This window comes from Notothenia rossii (genome assembly GCF_949606895.1).
Source record: "Notothenia rossii genome assembly, chromosome: 6".
Lineage (NCBI taxonomy): Eukaryota > Metazoa > Chordata > Actinopteri > Perciformes > Nototheniidae > Notothenia > Notothenia rossii.
The window spans coordinates 68,128,943-68,147,950 of NC_136909.1; the positions used below are offsets into that span (position 1 = coordinate 68,128,943).

Genomic DNA, 19,008 nt, shown 5'->3' on the forward strand with positions numbered 1-19,008 from the left:
CTCACTGAACATCCACATTCCTAGTTTCTCAAGGTCTATTAACTTATTAACATCCATTCCTGATGAGGTGAAGAAAGCTCAAAGCATCATCATTTAAAGAATGAGCTGGTAATGAATTCATACAGCTCAGGAACAAAACTCTGTGGTCAGGATTTCAGTTTTTACCTTGGTTCTCAGAGACTGTATGTGCAGAGGCAAAAATGTGTCAATGATGGGCTGCTAATAATGCATTAAAATACAAAATAGTAAGTCCTTGCTTTGCAGAGTCGTCGCAAAACCACCCTTTGATGATAATGAATGAGTGTATGTGTCCCCTCCATTGTTATTAACTGTCTGTGTTGTTTTCTATCAGTGTGGAGTGTGGGAAACGCTGCTCGCTGCCTTGGAGATCCTCATCAGGGTGCACCACCCTCATCAGGTCTTCAACATCCGTCAGTTCCTCAAGGCTGAAATCGTGCACCGCTTCCTGCTCACCTGCCAGGTGTTACAGGTAGGTCAAATTCATAAAGCTGCTGGAACAACGCCCCTTGTCTCTTGAGACTGTTTACTGACCACATTGTGTTCTCTTAAGGAGCATCGGGACGAGCATCTGACTGCCATCCCACAGGAAGTCTGTCTGTCCTTCGTCAAAATCATCCAGGAGGTGCTCGGGTCTCCCCCGGACATGGACCTGCTGAAACTCATCTACAGCTTCCTCTTGGCTGTGCACCCGCCCACCAACACATACGTCTGCCACACTCCATCCAGCTTCTACTTCTCTCTACACATAGGTGAGGAGGCAGTGCAGTTAAAGGAAGCACCTTTCGGTCAAAGTGCCATTACTTTAATGCTCATTTGATGCGTGTCATTTGTCAGATGGGAAGCTGTACCAGGAGAAGGTGCAGTCCATTATGTATCTGAGACGCTCCAACAGTGGAGGAAAGTCTGCCAGCAGCTCCGTGGTGTCGCTCTCCCCGATTGTCTTCACTGATGCACACCATGAAGGTACTGCTGTTTCCACTTCATTACACTGACCTTAAAGCACTGCAACACAGTTGAGATGATGGAATACAAACATTCAGTCTGCTGCTGGTAAAGGCATTTTTCCATCAGCAGGGCTTTTGTGAGTGTATGTGCCTCTTACGTGAACACATCAGAGCTTTATCAGCCCCGTTTCATCAGTTTTAATTTAAGGGTCTAATGTATACATTGTTACTTGTTAGAAAAGCATTAGGTCGTTATGTGTTTATGAAACTCCCTCCGGTCTTTTTTTCGTTTGCTTCAAATTAAATGTATCTATTTAAAAATTGCAGATCTTGAAGTGAATTATTTGAGAGACTGTATTTGTCTTATACTGCATATCTTTATAAGTATGTAAATTAATGCATATCAATTTATCCATTCCTGTTTTGTATCACAACCTTGCATTTTGAATTGTTTTCTTTACATTTCTTGCAAAGCACTACGTTACTTTTGAGATAAGGCTGTGCTACTTGCAAATATACATTGTAATAAATCCCTACAATTATCAAGAATGAATGGTCACAATTTTGTTTATTATCAGCCCTCTTTTTTATCTGCAACGTCATGTTTTCTTATCACAGCCACTAGCCTATCAATTTAAATATTTGTACTGTAGTATTGTACAATATGTCTGCATGTAAATGAGGCCCTTGTTATAAAGCCTAAGGATTTATAAGTCCTGAATTATCTTTTTCTTTTTTCCCCAGGCCACCTCCACGGTCCTTCTCCTGAACATGGAGGTGACGACCAGTCGTTGCGCCTTCCTAGTCTGGCGCCGTCTCCGTACTCTTCCCTTCTCCTGACACCTCGACTGGGAGACGGTAGCTTACACGAGTCGGGCGATAGTGACGGGGTCTCCCTCTCCACTCAGCAGGGTCTTGGCAGCACAGAGACGCTGAAGAAGGGCGGAGGCGACGAGCAGCTCCTGAGCAGCTGCGAATCAGCCAAGACGATCTGTGAGTCTAGGGACATAGGTGAGGGAGGGGCCATGTGCACTCCTTCCATCAGCGTGGAGGAGGAGCAGGACGAGGCGGAGGTGGACAGCCTGGCAGAGGGCAGCGTTGAGGTGGAGTCTGAGGACAGGTTCGACTGGGCCAGTGACGAGGCGCCGCGCCGCCCCGACAGCCTGAAGGGCATTCAATCCTTCCAGAGGAGCCACAGCAATCTGGCTAGCCTGGGCCTGGCCTTCCCAGCTCCTAACGGCTCGCTGGCCGTCGCCCGCTGGCCGAACTCAGCTGACAGAGGCTCCATGCCTGAAGACTGGGAGAGCTACACCTACTCCCCCGGGTACGAGAGGGCGCACAGCAAGACCGAGTCCAATGACAGGTATGCTGCCGTAGTTCTCTTTCACAGGGCAAGGTAGACAAGGTATTACTGCATCTCAAGAAAACACTCTCAGGATTTTCTAACTGAATGCTCAATATCATTACAAGTTATCTTATTAATTAAATCCATACCAAACTTTGGCTAATCTATAAATGGTGTACAGAGAGCACTGACAGTCTCATTCAGCGTTTGATTTAATTGCTTGTCCATATACGGATTGTTCTGGTACACAACACCCACGAAAGATAAATATCTCAGCCGCTCTGCTTGATAAAGAGTTGTTTGGGGATTTGCATAATCTAAATACAGCATTTGGTTATGGTGATAGTCCTTACCCAACTTTGAAAATGATTTCTACCGCAGTGACAGTGTCAGTTTATTTTTACCTGCAGTGGCAGCCAGCTGGTGACATAAGCTGATAGGAAAATGAAAAGATGTATTCCTTGTAATCCTTTTTTCTCAAAGGCACCTTTGTCTTTGTATTAGTAGCAGTGTTAACTGACAGGCAATAATGGAATATTTCACCTCAAAAACGATCATTTGTATATCATTACTCACCCTGTGTTACCTTGAATTCCTAATAAAAAAACAATGGCTCCAGTACAAATTCATGGCAGCTTTATATTCTGATTCTTTAATTACTCTTGTAGTATTAACTGCAAATAGAAGCAAATGGATACACACTCTGATGAGTGTAACAGGCTTTTGTGTTTCATCTCACTGTTTACTGAGGACATTCAGCTAGCTGTCCATGTATAGTAATTATTCACTAAAGTTGTGTTCCTCAGGTCCAGCACTGAGGACTGCCTGGTGCTGATCTGCTGTGGCCTCTATGATCTTCTGAGGGGCATCTTGCTGCTGCTGCCTGACCTCATGCTGGAGGAGGTGATGGACAAGCTCATCCAGCCTGAGGCCCTCATTGTCCTGGTCAACCACTCGTCGCCTCTCATCCAGCAGGGTGTCATGAAGGTGGGTGCGGTGATGTGATGTGATCTGATGTGATGTGAAGCAGGTTGATTTGATTTGAGTACAAAGAGTCAAGGAGGAACACACTGTATGAGGCAGTAAGATAGAATATTATCTCCCAATGAGATACCTATACACATGTGTTAACATCTTAGAGGTGCTGGTCTTCCTTTTGACAGAGCTAGGCTGGCTCTTCTGCCTGATTTCAGTCTTTATTTTTGACTTGGCTTTAGCTTCATATTTATGACGCAGACATGAGAGTCTAGGGTTGTACAAATGTGTTTGTGTACAGATAGTTTTTAGAGTGCAGTAAAACATTTCTTGAAAGGCTAAATGCCAACGCAGGAAAAGTTTTGTTTATTTTTCATTTCGGGAATTAGTAAATCTCTTATTATTTTTTTTAAATAAAGTTTGACTTAACTTTTAAATATTTGGATCACACAACACAGAAACAATCCTACGCAACCACCACTGGAATCAAATTCTGCAAATATAAGAATATTACAATAATTAGCCTCTAGCATATTTATTTGCTACTTTGCAGAAATACTGGTTTATAAACAGATGAACATGCATGCAAAAAAAACTCTACTTACCCCTCAGCATGACAGAATTAAAGTGCCTAAACTATCCCATTCATTTGCTGTGTTAATCATTTGATCCCCTGTGTCTCAAAATATTGTAATATTTACCAGCGTGTTATCAAAGTATAAAAATATATTGCCATCTTTTAAACTACCTTTCTATATCTACATATCATTTTGCTGTTCCTAGCTGCTGGATGCATATTTCAGCAGAGCGTCCAAAGAGCAGAAGGAGAAGTTTCTGAAGAACCATGGCTTCTCCCTGCTGGCCAACCAGCTGTACATCCATCAGGGCAGCCAGGGGCTGCTCGAATGCTTCCTGGAGATGCTGTTCGGCCGGCCGGTGGGCCTGGAGGAAGAGTGAGTGAAATACATGTGCAGTGCACCGTAGGCAGCATAGAGTTGTTTTATCTTGGAATATTCTTCATATATGGTCTACACAGTATGAATACATGTCTTTGAAGCAGGCACGTTAAATAACTTTCTCTCTTATTTTCCCAGTCTGGACCTGGAGGAAATGGAAAATATCTCCCCCTTCAGAAAGCGCTGTATCATCCCAGTGTTGGGTCTTATTGAGAACTCCCTGTATGAGAACTCCTTGGTGCACAACATCCTTTGTATGCTGCTGCAGCTCCTCAACGCCTGCCCCAAGCTGGCAGACATTCTGCTAGACCACGGGCTGCTCTACGTGCTCTTCAACACCCTGTCTACCCTCAATGGCATGGAGAATGGGTACGGCTGCCAGAACAGGGGATGGTTCATTCAAACACCTCCATGGGACCATGGGTTTTGTCTTGAATCTTTGAGCCATGAATTGAATAATGAATCCTCTCACTGTTCATTGATCTAGCATATAAAGGCAGGAGACTCACTTCCTCTGCCTCATATTTTGTTCTTGTCCTCTCTCTGCAGTATTCCCCTGAATGACTACAAGCTCCTGGTGTGTGACATCCAGCAGCTGTTGGTTGCCGTGACGATCCACTCCTGCAGCTCTTCAGGGTCTCAGTACTTTCGCATCATTGAAGACCTCATTACCTTGCTGGGTTTCATGCAGACCAGCAAGATGCGCCGCACGCAGGGTGAGGGCTGGAGCTCTAAAATTCAATACATCAGTGTTTTCTATGCTCTGCAGTTATGGATGATCTCAAGCTGTCGTGCTCTGCTGCAGAGAAACTGGGCTTTATTATCTACAACCACAGAGTGGAAAATCATTGGAGGGAAAATATAATTGAAGAATTATCTCACATCTCCATCTTCCCACCAAATTGTTTTCTCTCATTTTCTTTAAATTTGCTCTCTGAAAAGTATCTCTCCCATCTCTTTCCCATTATTGCCTATTACTTTGCAATTTTTGACATGATAAAACCATTCTGCGGTCACATAAACGTTACAAAAGCAGGCTCTGTACATTTTGACAAATAATTATTCTCAACTGTAATACTGCCCTCATTGGCCCAACCTGATGATGCCAGGAGTTTGTGTGGAGGTGCATGTTTGTGACATATGATCATTAAATAAACCAAACTACTATGTTAGGCCCTTTTCTGCACTGTTCGTGGGTAAGTTTCATTTATAAACATTTCACCCAAATATAAACTTATTTTTTAAATCAACAGATTACAACATTACATTTTTAGCAGTGTGTGTAGTCACAGGGGAAAGCTGTGATAAGAAAAAGGATACACGGACATAATAAAAGATGAATATTCCGATAACTTAAAAGCCAAAGTAATTGCAATACAACTAAAAACAATGAAGTGAAACAAATATTATCTTTACAATGGCCAAAGTATTTTTTTCTTTTCTTTTGCGAAACCGGTGCCTTTTTATTCTAGAGATAAACTTGAAACTGAGAAACAACGAGGGGATGACATGCGGCAAGGGGATTCCAACTAAGGTCCTCCACTTGGGGACGAAGCCCCAGTACTTCCAATTGATAGTGCGAAGACCCCTGTTGAATGACATTCTTACTCTTCGATAAAATTCCAACATGGGAAAGTTTATTATCTCATCGTTTGTCTTTCTCACAGAGATGGCTGTGGCTTTGCAGTTCCGCGTCCTTCAGTCAGCGATAGAGTTCATAAAGACGACAGCCAATCAGGAACCTCAGAAGCTTAGCAGCTCTGTAACTACGCCGAGCTCTCCACATCATGCCATCTATCAGAAGCGCAAGAGCATCGCGGGTGAGTATTTCAACAGTTTAAACATGCTGTGTAGTTATTCTATTATTGGAGGGAGAAATGACCCCATGTGTCTCCAGGCGTTTCACTTCTCCACCCTCACCTGTGTGTTTATTGATCCTCTCCTCGTCCGACCTGAAGGTTCCATTGCCTTGAAAGACTCCATTATCCCCCGCATCCCCCGACAGCACTACTGCTCCTATGGCCAGATCCCCCTCTCCCCTCCCTTCAGCTTCCTGTCCATGGACTCCCCCCTCCCCTCCCCCTCTGGAGCTCCATCTTACATGCTCCACTGTGAAGCAGGTAGCTTGGGATTGCAGCGGAGAACATCCTCCTTGTCACGGAGCATGTTTCCCAATTTGTTACTGTGACACCACTGTAAACTCACCCATGCACTCACCTCAGGATTTAATCTGCCCAGTACCCTCGTGCGCTACTGGTGCCTTTTGTAAGTGCACGTTTGATTGGTTAAGCATCTCCAGCACAGATGGCACTTAGATGAGTGAATATTAATAATTTTCTCCGTGTGCAATGAATGAATGAATACACTATTTGCATAACCTTGACAAGAAAAAAAGAATGTGTGCTTTTACTTACAAATGATGTACCGTCAAGTGTGTCCAGTTTTCTCACAACTGTGCACATGATTTTAGGCCGGCGTCGGTTCTCTCTGGCTCAGACTGACTCCCTTCTGATGCGGATGCGCTCCGTAGCGAGCGATGAGCTCAACCAGATGATGCAAAGGAGGATGAGCCAGGAAAACCCCATCCGTGCCAGCGAGACTGAGTTCGTCCAACGGCTGCAGAGGCTTGTGGTTCTTGCCGTCAACAGACTCATTTACCATGGTAATAAGCCTTCTCCCACTTGTTTATTCTCTTCATCATGGTAATCTAAACTTGATCCCTAATCCTCGTACTGCTTGAAATTGTCTCTCTTTTCAGATGTGAGTGAGGACTTGTTTGACCTGCTGAATATTCCCGACTGCGCAGACCAACCGTTTTTAACCCCAGACCCAGGTGATCAACCGCAGGAGGAGGGCGGATTCGCCTCCGTCCCTCATTCTCCCACGCCCTTCCCCCTGCCGCCTGCCAGCAAGAAGAGCTTTCAGAAAGACATTCTCAAACTCATGATGGACGGCATCAAAATCAGCCTGGTATGACGACACTGAATCTCTTCTTTAAAGAGCTAATTGTTATTTTGTGGGACCTTGTTATGATGGTTGTGATCTTACAGGGCAGCACGGGTCGAGGAGGAGCCCCACATCAGCAGTGGCGAAGAATCCTTTGGTCGTGTCGGGATACTTTTCGGGTCCAGATCGGCCGCCTCCTTGTGCACACCCTCAGCCCCACACGTCCCCTGTGTGACAGGAAGGAGTCGCTGGAGTTTGTGCTTGATCCCAGACATCTGGACATCCTCAAGGAGAGCCTCAGCCCAGGTCTGGAGGTGAGTGTGAAGGAAATACATCATAAAAATCTATTTTTCAACCTACACGTCAAGTATCAGACCACCCAAATGATATACTTTCTGGCAATCTTTTTTCGCCTACACAGTGCAGAAACGGTGTTGGTTTCAGGGGAAAGTATGAGTGAGCGTTCAGTATATTAGCTTTGCTTGTCATTTTCACTCCTGCAGACCAGTTTTCCTGGAGCTGTCAGGCATTGGCTCTAAAATAACTGTGATGGATGTTTTCATGCTGTTCAGCAGCTCCCTCTCTTCGCCTTGGGAGTCTTTCACTCGTCCTCCTCTCAGGCTTTACTGACGGTCAACCGGCCCCTAGAAGTCTTGTTTCCTGTCCATCACTGTCTGTGACTTGCTTCAGACACAAACTAAAATTAAATCTGGGTTTCTTTGAATCCCTCTCCCTCTCTTTTTTAACTCAGCATGGACCGAAGTTGTCACTCTACCTATATGAGATGCTGCACGATCACAAGGACAGCCTCACCAAAGAGGATCAGAATGCCGTGGGTGTATTCATGACCTCGCTCAAGCTTTGTGGCCATCGCTGCATCCCACCTAACTCTCCACACAAACAGGACCTGCTCAAAGCCATAAAAGAGGTAAGTCCTACAAAGGCAGACGGTCATTGTTAAAGGAAATAAACAGTCTTAAGTCAATATCAATTCCTGTTCAGCAGTATCAAATATGACTCTTAATATGTCTTGTACTTTTATTATTACAGGAAAAATGTAAGTATGAAGCAGAAGAGAAAACAAGCAAAGTGGCATGGGAAAAGAAAATGGCCAACACTCAGAGGAAGTGAGTAGGGGCTTTTTCCTGATGTGAGGTTGATGTGAGGTTGATGTTCAGCCCAAAAAGATGTTGGTCTGAATCATATCTTTCTTCCTCTCCTCCATCTTTCTTACTCCTCTGCAGTCTTATCCAGAGGCTGGAAGGAAAGTCAAAGGACATTTCAAAGATTGCAGCTGACATCACACAGAATGTGTCTCTGCGACAAGGCATGGAGAGAAAGAAAGTCATCCAGCACATCAGGGGACTCTATAAGACTGACCTCAGCGCCAGCAGACACTGGCAGGAGCTGGTGCAACAACTCACGCATGACCGGTAGGCTCCCACATCGAACACTCGCAGGGACTCACACAGTATTAGTGCAATTAGAAAGCCGTTTCCCTAAGGATGATTGTAATTATAATTAGTTCTTCTTTCTCCTCTTTATATTTTGGTAATTTTATTTAATAAAAGAAAGAAAAATCTCATTCCAATGTGAAACAATTTAGGTATATTTTGATACATTAATTTAAATAATACAAAACACTTAAGACATACATAGAACCAGAATGCTGTAAAAGATGTCAAGCTTAGAGCTAAATGCTGCAACATTAACATTAGAATGCTAAGATATTCACACTTGACATTACTAACGAGATGTTTTTTTTTAGCTTTCCAGCGTTTGCTAATGAAACAAATGTGCTGCTTTTCTGTTGCTATATAAAAAGTGAAGGGGCTTACCAAGAGATTCTGTATTGATATGAGTAGAGAAAGTGATTAAGATGGCTGTTATGGTCTGTTTAAGTGCGGTTTGGTACGACCCGACATCCTACCCAACGTCCTGGCAGCTGGACCCCACCGAGGGGCCGAACCGGGAGCGGCGGCGGCTACAGAGATGCTACCTCACCATCCCTAACAAATACCTGCTCAAAGACAGACGTAAGGCTGAAGGTGAAGAAACCTTTTCCCCACTTAGAGTTTGGGAAGAATTCTCTCTGCTTTAGTTTTCTTAATATAACCTCTATGTCTTGTTTAGACACCGTGAAGCCACCATTATCCTTCCTGTTTGAGGACAAGACCCACTCGTCCTTCTCCTCCACCGTCAAAGACAAAGCCACCAGCGAGCCCATCAGGTATTACTTTTTACCTCCCTGTCACATTTCCTGTCTGTAGTCAACATCATATTCCTCTCAGGAGGACAGGGTGATCTGAAGAAGGCATATACATGTCTCACTGAGAGGTGTGTGCTTTATTCAGATGGTGTTTTTCCCTGTATGAGAAATCCTGTCTCTTTGTCCTCAGGTTCACCAGACGGTGCATCAGCGTCGCCCCCTCCAGAGAGACAGCAGGGGAGCTGCTGCTGGGTAAGACACTGACCATCTCTCACAGCGGCTCCGTGCATAATATAGTCAGCCGGTAACAAAGAATAATGTGCTATCTCTGAGCCTCTAGAGAATATTGCCCCTCTCACACAAATGTTTGCTAGTTATTCATCAGAGGAGGCTTCTGTTTGTACACCAAGTCTCATTCCCCCTATGTTTTCTCACAGGAAAGTCTGGGATGTACTTTGTGGAGGATAACGCTGCTGATGCCCATGACAACCAGGTAAAGCCAGAGGACTCCTCAACACTGTTAGGGCTATGTGAGTTTCCCAGGCTACTCACACCGGATGTGTTTAATGTGATGCTACAGAGCCTTCACGGTGAGACGGAGGCACCTTCCTTCTCTTGGACATACGAGGAGATCAAGGAGGTGCACAAGCGCTGGTGGCAGCTAAGAGACAACGCTGTGGAGATATTCCTCACCAATGGCAGGACCCTGCTGTTGGCCTTTGATAACACCAAGGTGAGGCAAAGGAAACAAAAAGCAAACAAAATGTTCAAATCAATGGCATTGCTCATGCTCATGAAGGACATACAGTAGATTTTAAAGTGTGTTTGCGTTAGCTGTCTTATAACTGAGGTTTAGACTACCCAGCAGACCCAAGGGAAAACTCATTCATCTGAATATCAAAATGTAGCGACACATGCTGGTGATGGAAATATTGAGATCAAGGCTCTACTGCTGAGAAAAAGATGTTTGAATAGACAAAGCCATGCAGCATGAAAATATTTTGCAGTAAGAGTTATTCATTGAATTACCTTTTATGTATTCTGCCCCTGGTACCTGTGGAGCTCTGTAGAAGTCTGTGCCAGAATTCAATCATGTTGTTAAGACACAACACTATCATTCTCTGCAGGAAAACACACCTATAGTAGTTATTATTGTTTCACACTGCTTTCAGTGAAATACTGAAATAAGGTTATTTTATGGTTGGATTTTTGAGCAAGGGGTTTATAATAATAATAAGCACGATAATAATAAGAAGAAGGAGAAGAAACAATATTTATATAGCATTTTTCAAAAACAAGTTTACGTTGTGAAATAAAAAATGTAAATAGTTGATGAGAGAAACAGATGAAAGAAAATGACATCTTAAATAAAAAAACTGAATAAAACAAAAACTCTTCAAATCCTTTTTAATTAGAATGTTTGTTTTAGCATTATCCTCCAAGTCCTACTCTTCAACTTTACAGAGATACTAGATTTTGTTGAAGTATGTTTTAATGTACAGTATTGTATGCATTTACAAAGTGTTGACAGTAGAAACGTCAGGAATCCAAGGTGGCACTTTGGCCATGTCTCACATCAGTCCTAACGCTAGAGTTGTAATATAGAATTGATGTTTCTCCTGTGTCCTCGCCTCAGTTCCGTGACGACGTCTACCACAACATCCTGACCTCTGATCTGCCCAACCTGCTGGAGCACGGAAACATATCTGCGCTTACTCAGTTGTGGGGCTCGGGTCAGATCTCAAACTTTGAGTACCTCACACACCTCAACAAGCACGCAGGACGCTCCTTCAACGACCTCATGCAGTACCCCGTGTTCCCCTTCATCCTGCGAGACTACACCAGTGAGACCATCGACCTGCAGGACCCCACCATCTACAGGTTAGTGTGTTTGTAAAGCGTTTGATGTATATAATTGGAAAATGTGATTATATAATGTTATGAAAGTTAGTCTTAGTCATTGCTTCATCATATGCTATATAAGGGCTCCTCTTGTTTATGCCATTTCCCACTTAATCCACTTAAAATTCATACATATTGTGGGATTTATGTGTTTCGGAGACAAAAAAAGGTCCTGCAGCCATGCAATGAAGTCAAGACACATGATACAAGAATCATTTTTAATAGACACATTTTCCTGAGGCAGTTAAACATCCCGGCTCATCACTGCTCTGCTTACATTTCGTTGCAGGAATTTGGTGAAACCCATCGCGGTCCAGTCAAAAGAGAAAGAAGATCGCTACGTGGATAATTACAGGGTGAGGCCTGTTGTACATCAAATGTGTTTCATGAGTGTTCCGGATGTTCTGGTGAGAAAACATGAGTGTTCTTTCGTGCAGTATCTTGAGGAGGAGTACAAAAAGGGCATCCGTGAGGACGACCCCATGCCTCCGGTCCAGCCCTACCACTACGGCTCGCACTACTCCAACAGCGGCACTGTGCTGCACTTCCTGGTTCGAATGCCTCCTTTCACCAAGATGTTCCTCTCATACCAAGGTGAGTCACACTTATAGCAGAAAATCAGAAAGCACTGCAGTCTCCAGCTACCATGTCTTTCATAGTATCTTCAATTTGAACAAGTAGTGTGAATGTTAACTAAATAGCAAGCCAGGGCTCTTTAACAGCAGATAATTGTCGTACATCTCCAAAAAGCTTTTAGCAGCCCTGAGTGCCACCTGTCTGCATTACATCGACAGATCCATCTAAGTCTATGCTAAAGCTTTTAATACTGAAATGTTGGAACGACCTGATCTTAGATCTGACAGAGCATCACATTTATTATCCATGAAAGGTTACTTTATCTTTATAGCTGTCTCTGATCAGCTCCGTGCCCCCTTCCCCTTCCCTTCTCTATTTCTTCCTTCCGTGTTAATTATTTTCCCATTCATGTGCCTCCGTCCTGTGATCCTCCGAGGCATCTTTTTATGTGTCCGTTAATGTATTCAGCGAGCGTGGTGTCTAAGGTCATGAAAGGGGATCTTTTCAATCAGTGAGTGGAATCTGTAATTAGATTGTCTTTGGCCTTAATCAGACCAGAGCTTTGATATCCCGGACCGGACGTTTCACTCCATGAACACCACATGGCGCCTGTCCTCCTTCGAGTCCATGACTGACGTAAAAGAGCTCATCCCAGAGTTTTTCTACCTCCCAGAATTCCTAGTCAACAGAGAAGGTAATCATTTTCTTATCAATGTATACCTTTTTAATCAGTATACCTATCATTTATACCAGACTACATATCTTCTCATGTGTTTAAAGTGACCTTTTGTGCCTTCACAGGTTTTGATTTTGGCGTTCGTCAAAATGGCGAGCGGGTGAACCATGTGAATTTGCCGCCCTGGGCTCGCAACGACCCCCGTCTGTTCATCCTGATCCACCGGCAGGCGCTGGAGTCGGACCAGGTGTCCCAGACGCTGTGCCAGTGGATCGACCTGGTTTTTGGGCTCAAGCAGAAAGGCAAAGCCTCCGTCCACGCCATCAACGTCTTCCACCCAGCAGTGAGTAGCTGCCTATTGCACTTTGATAGAATCTATGGGGAAAGCTGTTGTTGTTTACTTGTGGCTGTGCCATATGGACAAAGATATAATCAAGAGGAAAATGTTCATTTATGTCTCTTGATAATTGTCAATATCAATATTTCTTGTGAGTGAAAGGTGAAGAAGCCATATGATAAATTGTATTTTCAACTATTCTTATTCTTAGGAAAAACGACAAACAGCAGAATATATCACAAATCTGAGGTTGATACAAAACAAGTGGTAATTTATTTAATTTGTGTTCATTTTTTTAAATGATGAAAGAGGTTTGTGCTGTTCCCCGTCTTGGCTGGCACATGTTTTTATTAGCAACCGCTGGGTGGTCAAACATTTGTTGTAATTTCAGGGAAATTATTATGACATTGCTACCACTTTATCTCGTAGCCCTGTGCTGACATAAGCTTTTCTATCATTTTTCCCAGACCTATTTTGGTATGGATGTTTCGTCAGTAGAAGACCCAGTGCAGCGCCGGGCCTTGGAGACGATGATCAAGACCTACGGACAGACACCCAGGCAGCTCTTCAACGCCTGTCATATCAGCAGGGCCAGCCCCAAACTCCTGATGGAGGGGGAGCTGCCGGCGGCCATGGGTCTCCTGGTTCAGCTGGCCTTCAGAGAAACAAGAGAACAAGCCAAGGAAATAGTCTGCCCGGTAATCTACTCTGTGGTGGTGGTGACTCTGAGGAGCAAATTAAATATATCGTCCATGAAATGATCTCCTGCTCACCTGGCTATTTCCTCTCCCTCCCCCACAGAGCCCGCTGCCATGGATCAAGGGCCTGAAGTGGGGAGAGTACGTGGGCTCGCCCTCCGCTCCGGACCCCGTGGTGTGTTTCAGCCAGCCTCACGGGGAGAGGTTCGGGTCCCTGCTGGCCCTGCCGACGCGAGCCATCTGCGGCCTGTCCCGCAAGTTCTGCCTCATGATGATCTACAGCAAGGAACAGGGTGAGGAGGCCCGCCAATCACTCACAAGTCAGACCTAATGTGTCGCACAATGTCCTGCTGACTCCATTAACTTTATGGTCTCTACTCTGTAGGTGTTCGGAGCATGCACAGCACAGACATCCAGTGGTCGGCCATCTTGAGCTGGGGCTACGCTGACAACATTTTGAGGCTGAAGAGCAAGCAGAGCGAGCCGCCTATCAACTTTATTCAGTGTTCACAACTTCACAAGGTAAACAGTAGTTAAAGGTTGCTATCAAATAGTCATTAAAGGCAGGTCCTTTCTCTTTTATTAACCACTTTTCTTACCTTGACATCATTAAAAACCTTATGGGATTTGAGTGCTCGTTCGTGCTTCATTAGTGAAAAATACTACTTCGTTTCCAAGCTTGGGAAATAAAGGAAAAGTGAAAGGAAATCTTTGCCTACCTAACACTCCTATCCACTATCTATATGAATCCAATTAATATGATTCCAGGAAAGTACTTGAAAAATAATTAAATAGAATATACATTATGTGTGCAATACATGTGTGCCTAGAAATCTACCACTCCACATATTACCAATCAAACATGTATATTAGTTACACAGAATAGCTTAAGAAACACCACCCATCTCAGTGAACACCTCCAAATGTTGATTTTACAGTAATTAGCATAAAGTTCGCCTTATACTGTTGAAAATTAAAGACAAAAAAGCACTTTGGCAAGTCTTGGCATGAAGTGCAAGTTTTGAGGCTCCATTCCTACCATCTAGAGATGTTGAACAGCTCTTATCGTGCCAGTTAGGTACTTCTGGGTCATTTCATTCAGTAAGCAACCTTCGTAAGCAAAACAGACTTCAACTGCAACTAAATTCTCAAAACAGCTAAGCAGTCGTCAGTGAGAGGAATCACTGGTGTCCCCCTTCAGAGTTACACATCCACACACTGAGGATGGTCTAATGAGCATCCAGGTTTCTGGTTCCCTCTGACCCACCCTGTTCCTCTCTCTCCTGCAGGTGACCAGCTGTGCCTGGGTGCCCGATGGCTGCCAGCTATTTACAGGCAGCAAGTGTGGAGTCATCACCGCCTACAGCAACCGCTTCACCAACACCACGGTGGGTTACCATGGCAACGTCCCCCTCTAACCTTCCGCCTCCACATCGACACCCAAACCACCCACCCACCTCACATTACCCCCCCACCACCACCCCTCTTTAGTCCGCCTCACCGTGCTCAGCTTCATTAGTCACATCACAGTTGCCCTTGAAACACATTTCCAGCGAGTCCACAAGTGGGATTAGAGGTTCAGTCATCAGAGAGGCTTTCAGAGTTTCATCGGTCCCCGCCAATAGGCATCCATGTGTCCTTTTTCACTGCCTCTGAAGGGGCTTTCTGCAGCCATTGATTTGTGCTGTTCAGAAAATCCTTTCATTAATAGGGTTTTTGAGGAATTCAAGACTCCTCATCCATGCTAACATTCAGATCTGAGTGTCCTCTGCATACCGTCTCTAATGTGTGTCCTTCCACAGCCGTCAGAGATGGAGGTGGAGTCTCAGGTTCACCTGTACGGACACACAGGAGAGGTCACCAGCCTGTTTGTCTGCAAACCCTACAGCATCCTCATCAGTGTCAGCAGAGACGGCACCTGCATCCTCTGGGACCTCAACAGGTCAGAGCGTGTTAAATATGAAAATAATAGAAGAAGCTTTACGATATCTTTTGTATGTTGTTTGTGCTTACATTAAAGTGATTATCTGTGATTCTTCAGGCTCTGCTACGTCCAAAGCCTCACAGGCCACAAGAGCCCAGTGACTGCAGTGTCGGCCAGTGAGACCACGGGGGACATCGCAACAGTGTGTGACTCAGGTGAGGACTGCTCTGCCCTCCTCTCAGCCTCTATCATATCATTGTCATAGACTGACACCATGTTGATATGAGTTCTGACATATGTTCCTGTGTCTCCAGTGGGCGGGGGCAGCGACCTGCGTCTGTGGACGGTGAACGGAGACCTCATTGGTCACGTCCACTGCAGAGAGATCATCTGCTCTGTGGCCTTCTCCAACCAGCCGGAGGGCGTGTCCGTCAACGTCATCGCCGGGGGGCTGGAGAACGGCGTGGTCAGGTGAAAATATTATATTTCATTATACAGCTATTCTTGGTTCATTTTCTTTAAACTTGTATCACCTTACATTTTCATTATATGGTTTTCTCAGCCAAAATAATTCACTCCCCCTTTTTAATGTGTGTTCATTTTTGTCAAATTAATTACATTGGGGAGATCCTGCAAGAATGTAAATAAACAGAATTAAGAGGTGTTGGATAAATTATTCCAAAAATATCATTACATGTGTAGGTTTAACATGATATAGATATTTTAAAATGATAATATCACGGATGTTGTCGATCCCAGTATATCCCGACCTCTAATCCACACTGATGTTTCAGGTTGTGGAGCACCTGGGATTTGAAACCAGTGAGAGAGATCACCTTTTCCAAGTCGAGCAAACCCATCATCAGGTATCTTATCGGCGCTACACCCATGTTATTCTTTGCTACCACTTGCCACCATTGTAAATAGATGTGTAACTCTGTGTGTGATTCTGACGATGATGTCCTCTCCTGCGTGTCTCAGCCTGACGTACTCGTGCGACGGCCACCACCTCTACACCGCCAACAGCGAGGGCACGGTGATGGCGTGGTGTCGGCGGGACCAGCAGCGCATGAAGCTGCCCATGTTCTACTCCTTCCTGAGCAGCTACGCCGCAGGCTGACTGTGGGTCTGACTTTGCTACTGTCCAGATCTCAGCAAGAGGAGCCGCTCCCCCCCTCTTCTTCTTCCTCCTCCTCCTCCTCCTCTGTGCAATGACAGGGAGGATGTGTCAGCATGGCCTCCCTGAACCCACCCTAACTTAACTAAAGCCATCCCCCTGCTGAGCAAACTCTACTGCAGCCGCTCCCAGCATCAACAAATTATTAAGAAAATAGTATTATTATGTATATAAATATATATTTATAAACATACTGAAGTGGAATGTTGGGGATGAATCTTTGGCTGCGACGGACACTTTATATGAAGCATTTCTGAGAGTGTGATTGGTAAATGTTATTTTTGTTTGTTTCTTGCTGTTGTTTTTTGTTGTTGTGCGGAGATCCTTGCCTGCTGTTGATTTTGTTGTTTCCCTGGTAAGCTGCTATCGTCTGGCCTAAGCCGGACCCAAAGTGTGAAGACCCTCGGTGGCGCTCGACTCTCCCGCAGCGCATCGTCTAACAGATTGTTGCCGGAGCTCGGCGAGCATGTCCTGCTGACGCTGCAGCAGAGGGGGGGGAGGCCCCTCCCTGTTCTTTCACCGGGAGACGTCCTGCTCTGCTGGGCTTGTCTGCTCCACTCAAATCCGAACACTGATGTCACAGCCCTGCATCACTTTGTATCTGAGCTCAGGGGAGAGACGGGGCGGGGGGGTGAATTGTTCCTTGTGTTGCCTGTTGTTCTGTCCTTCTTTTGCATGCTAGAATGATGCTGACCTGTAATGTATGCAGTTGTGACATTTACTGTCATGATACTCCTGAATGAAGGCCTGCCTTGGTTGTCCTCTTGCATTGAGAAATGTTGATATTCATTTATTTATTAGAAGCACCACAGAGGCTCATCCATCCTTCTTTCCTTCTCTTGTGTTTTGCAAGCTCAAAAAGTGGCTTTAAATGCACTAAAACCTTTTTTTAACTTAATATAGTTTGCTAAAACTCTGAAGAAGCCAATTACCAAACAGCATTAGACGAGTGAAGCTGCAGAAGGAGCAGAAGTCTCCTGAATGCACCCCTCGCTGATCTGAGGCATGCCTAGTAACTGCAGCGGTTTAAAACGGTCTAGTGTGGGATGTCTTGGTTAAAAGCATCATGCCCAGCAGACTGAGGTTAGAGCAGTGAGCATTTCCGGCACTGATGAGGTTTACAGCTTATTTTAAAATACACTACACTGAACCAATCGACCAAACATGTATTTCCTTAAGCTCCATGCAGCTACTCTTTACATTCCCATTTTACCTATGGCACTTTCCGTTTGTCTGTTAGTATGAGTGAAATGGTAGTCAAAGCACTTTTTTATCAGCTACCATTTTATTCAAGGAAAGCCAATAATCTGTGTACTTACCATGAACTGAGCTTTGATTTAATTCCACTAATCCAGAAAGCAATATCAAACATGCAATAGGTAATTTCTGTCAGAAGGAGTTTGTTTAACACAGCTGTGAAAAAAAAGTTGTTTTGCCTTTGTGCCGACCGCAGTGAGCCTTGTGAGTTGGAAAATGATGTCTTAACTCTCACACTTGGTGTTTGACTTGTTTACGAGTAAGGGAATATTTCTTCTTATATCATGATATCATTCCTTTTGTGTTTTCCTTATTTTTGGTTTTCCTTCTCAGCCCACCTGGACCCCTTTTGTTGTGTGCCAGCTTCAAGCCTGTGCAAAATATGAAGTTACTGTGTTTGTTTACTGTGTTTCATGTTTGCAAATGTATAAAAGTCTATGAGAACCACAACCTTTTATTTTCTCTCAAAAATCCACATGTATCATTGCATGAATGTGCCCACCTCCCCCTTTGTGATGGCAAAAGACGAGAGAAAGACATGAAATTGGCCGATGTTTTTGTGCTTTCTGACACGGAAGGAAATATATATTTTTTTGTTGATAAATGTAGCTAGCTATGCATAATTTAAGATCGTTGTCTTGAGTTACTGAAATTATGTCCTTTCTTTGACCTGGGCTGGTTTTGCAGTTTGGCATCATGAACTGAAAATCTGAAAGAATATGTTTTTCTGTTTGTTTTTTGTTTGTACATATATGCGTGTGTGTACGTATGGACAAACCAAGTTATGAGAATATTATAAATATATAAATATTTAAAGAAGCATTTCTTTTGTCCATGTCTTACTTTGTGTGGTGCGTTCAGGGGCATATATAGAGAACGGAAACATTGATGATGCTTAACAAATGATCGTAATAATCTCAAGAAAAATAAATATGTCATTCAAATATTCTCAAGCATCATTTTTTTTATATGGATGCAAATTCCCCCCCAACATGTTTTCATGGATACATCCCAGCAGTTACTTTGGAGGGGGGGACCCAGTGATGTCAAAGCTGATGAAAAAAT

At 44.2% G+C, this 19,008-nt stretch overlaps 1 protein-coding gene across 7 annotated transcripts in view; it reads left to right on the forward strand.

Moving 5' to 3' along the window:
* Positions 1-18,887, forward strand: part of lyst (lysosomal trafficking regulator) — a 74,911-nt gene extending 56,024 nt beyond the window's left edge. For 5 of the 7 annotated variants that reach the window (XM_079687467.1, XM_079687469.1, XM_079687471.1 and 2 more), the window contains 34 exons: positions 353-490; positions 572-770; positions 856-984; positions 1,710-2,328; positions 3,117-3,297; positions 4,069-4,238; positions 4,380-4,610; positions 4,791-4,957; positions 5,909-6,061; positions 6,712-6,903; positions 7,000-7,211; positions 7,292-7,501; positions 7,939-8,115; positions 8,238-8,314; positions 8,432-8,620; positions 9,090-9,235; positions 9,321-9,417; positions 9,587-9,648; positions 9,834-9,889; positions 9,977-10,129; positions 11,033-11,277; positions 11,588-11,654; positions 11,736-11,892; positions 12,428-12,568; positions 12,676-12,893; positions 13,355-13,585; positions 13,689-13,878; positions 13,971-14,107; positions 14,875-14,973; positions 15,388-15,527; positions 15,627-15,724; positions 15,824-15,980; positions 16,304-16,375; positions 16,491-18,887. In XM_079687467.1, the coding sequence (XP_079543593.1) occupies positions 353-490; positions 572-770; positions 856-984; positions 1,710-2,328; positions 3,117-3,297; positions 4,069-4,238; positions 4,380-4,610; positions 4,791-4,957; positions 5,909-6,061; positions 6,712-6,903; positions 7,000-7,211; positions 7,292-7,501; positions 7,939-8,115; positions 8,238-8,314; positions 8,432-8,620; positions 9,090-9,235; positions 9,321-9,417; positions 9,587-9,648; positions 9,834-9,889; positions 9,977-10,129; positions 11,033-11,277; positions 11,588-11,654; positions 11,736-11,892; positions 12,428-12,568; positions 12,676-12,893; positions 13,355-13,585; positions 13,689-13,878; positions 13,971-14,107; positions 14,875-14,973; positions 15,388-15,527; positions 15,627-15,724; positions 15,824-15,980; positions 16,304-16,375; positions 16,491-16,629 (5,649 nt within the window). In that variant the 3' untranslated portion in view covers positions 16,630-18,887. The remainder of the gene's footprint in view (positions 1-352; positions 491-571; positions 771-855; positions 985-1,709; positions 2,329-3,116; positions 3,298-4,068; positions 4,239-4,379; positions 4,611-4,790; positions 4,958-5,908; positions 6,062-6,711; positions 6,904-6,999; positions 7,212-7,291; positions 7,502-7,938; positions 8,116-8,237; positions 8,315-8,431; positions 8,621-9,089; positions 9,236-9,320; positions 9,418-9,586; positions 9,649-9,833; positions 9,890-9,976; positions 10,130-11,032; positions 11,278-11,587; positions 11,655-11,735; positions 11,893-12,427; positions 12,569-12,675; positions 12,894-13,354; positions 13,586-13,688; positions 13,879-13,970; positions 14,108-14,874; positions 14,974-15,387; positions 15,528-15,626; positions 15,725-15,823; positions 15,981-16,303; positions 16,376-16,490) is intronic. The other 2 variants (XM_079687468.1, XM_079687470.1) reach the window with 2 other exon arrangements.
* The last annotated feature ends 121 nt before the right edge of the window (positions 18,888-19,008 follow it).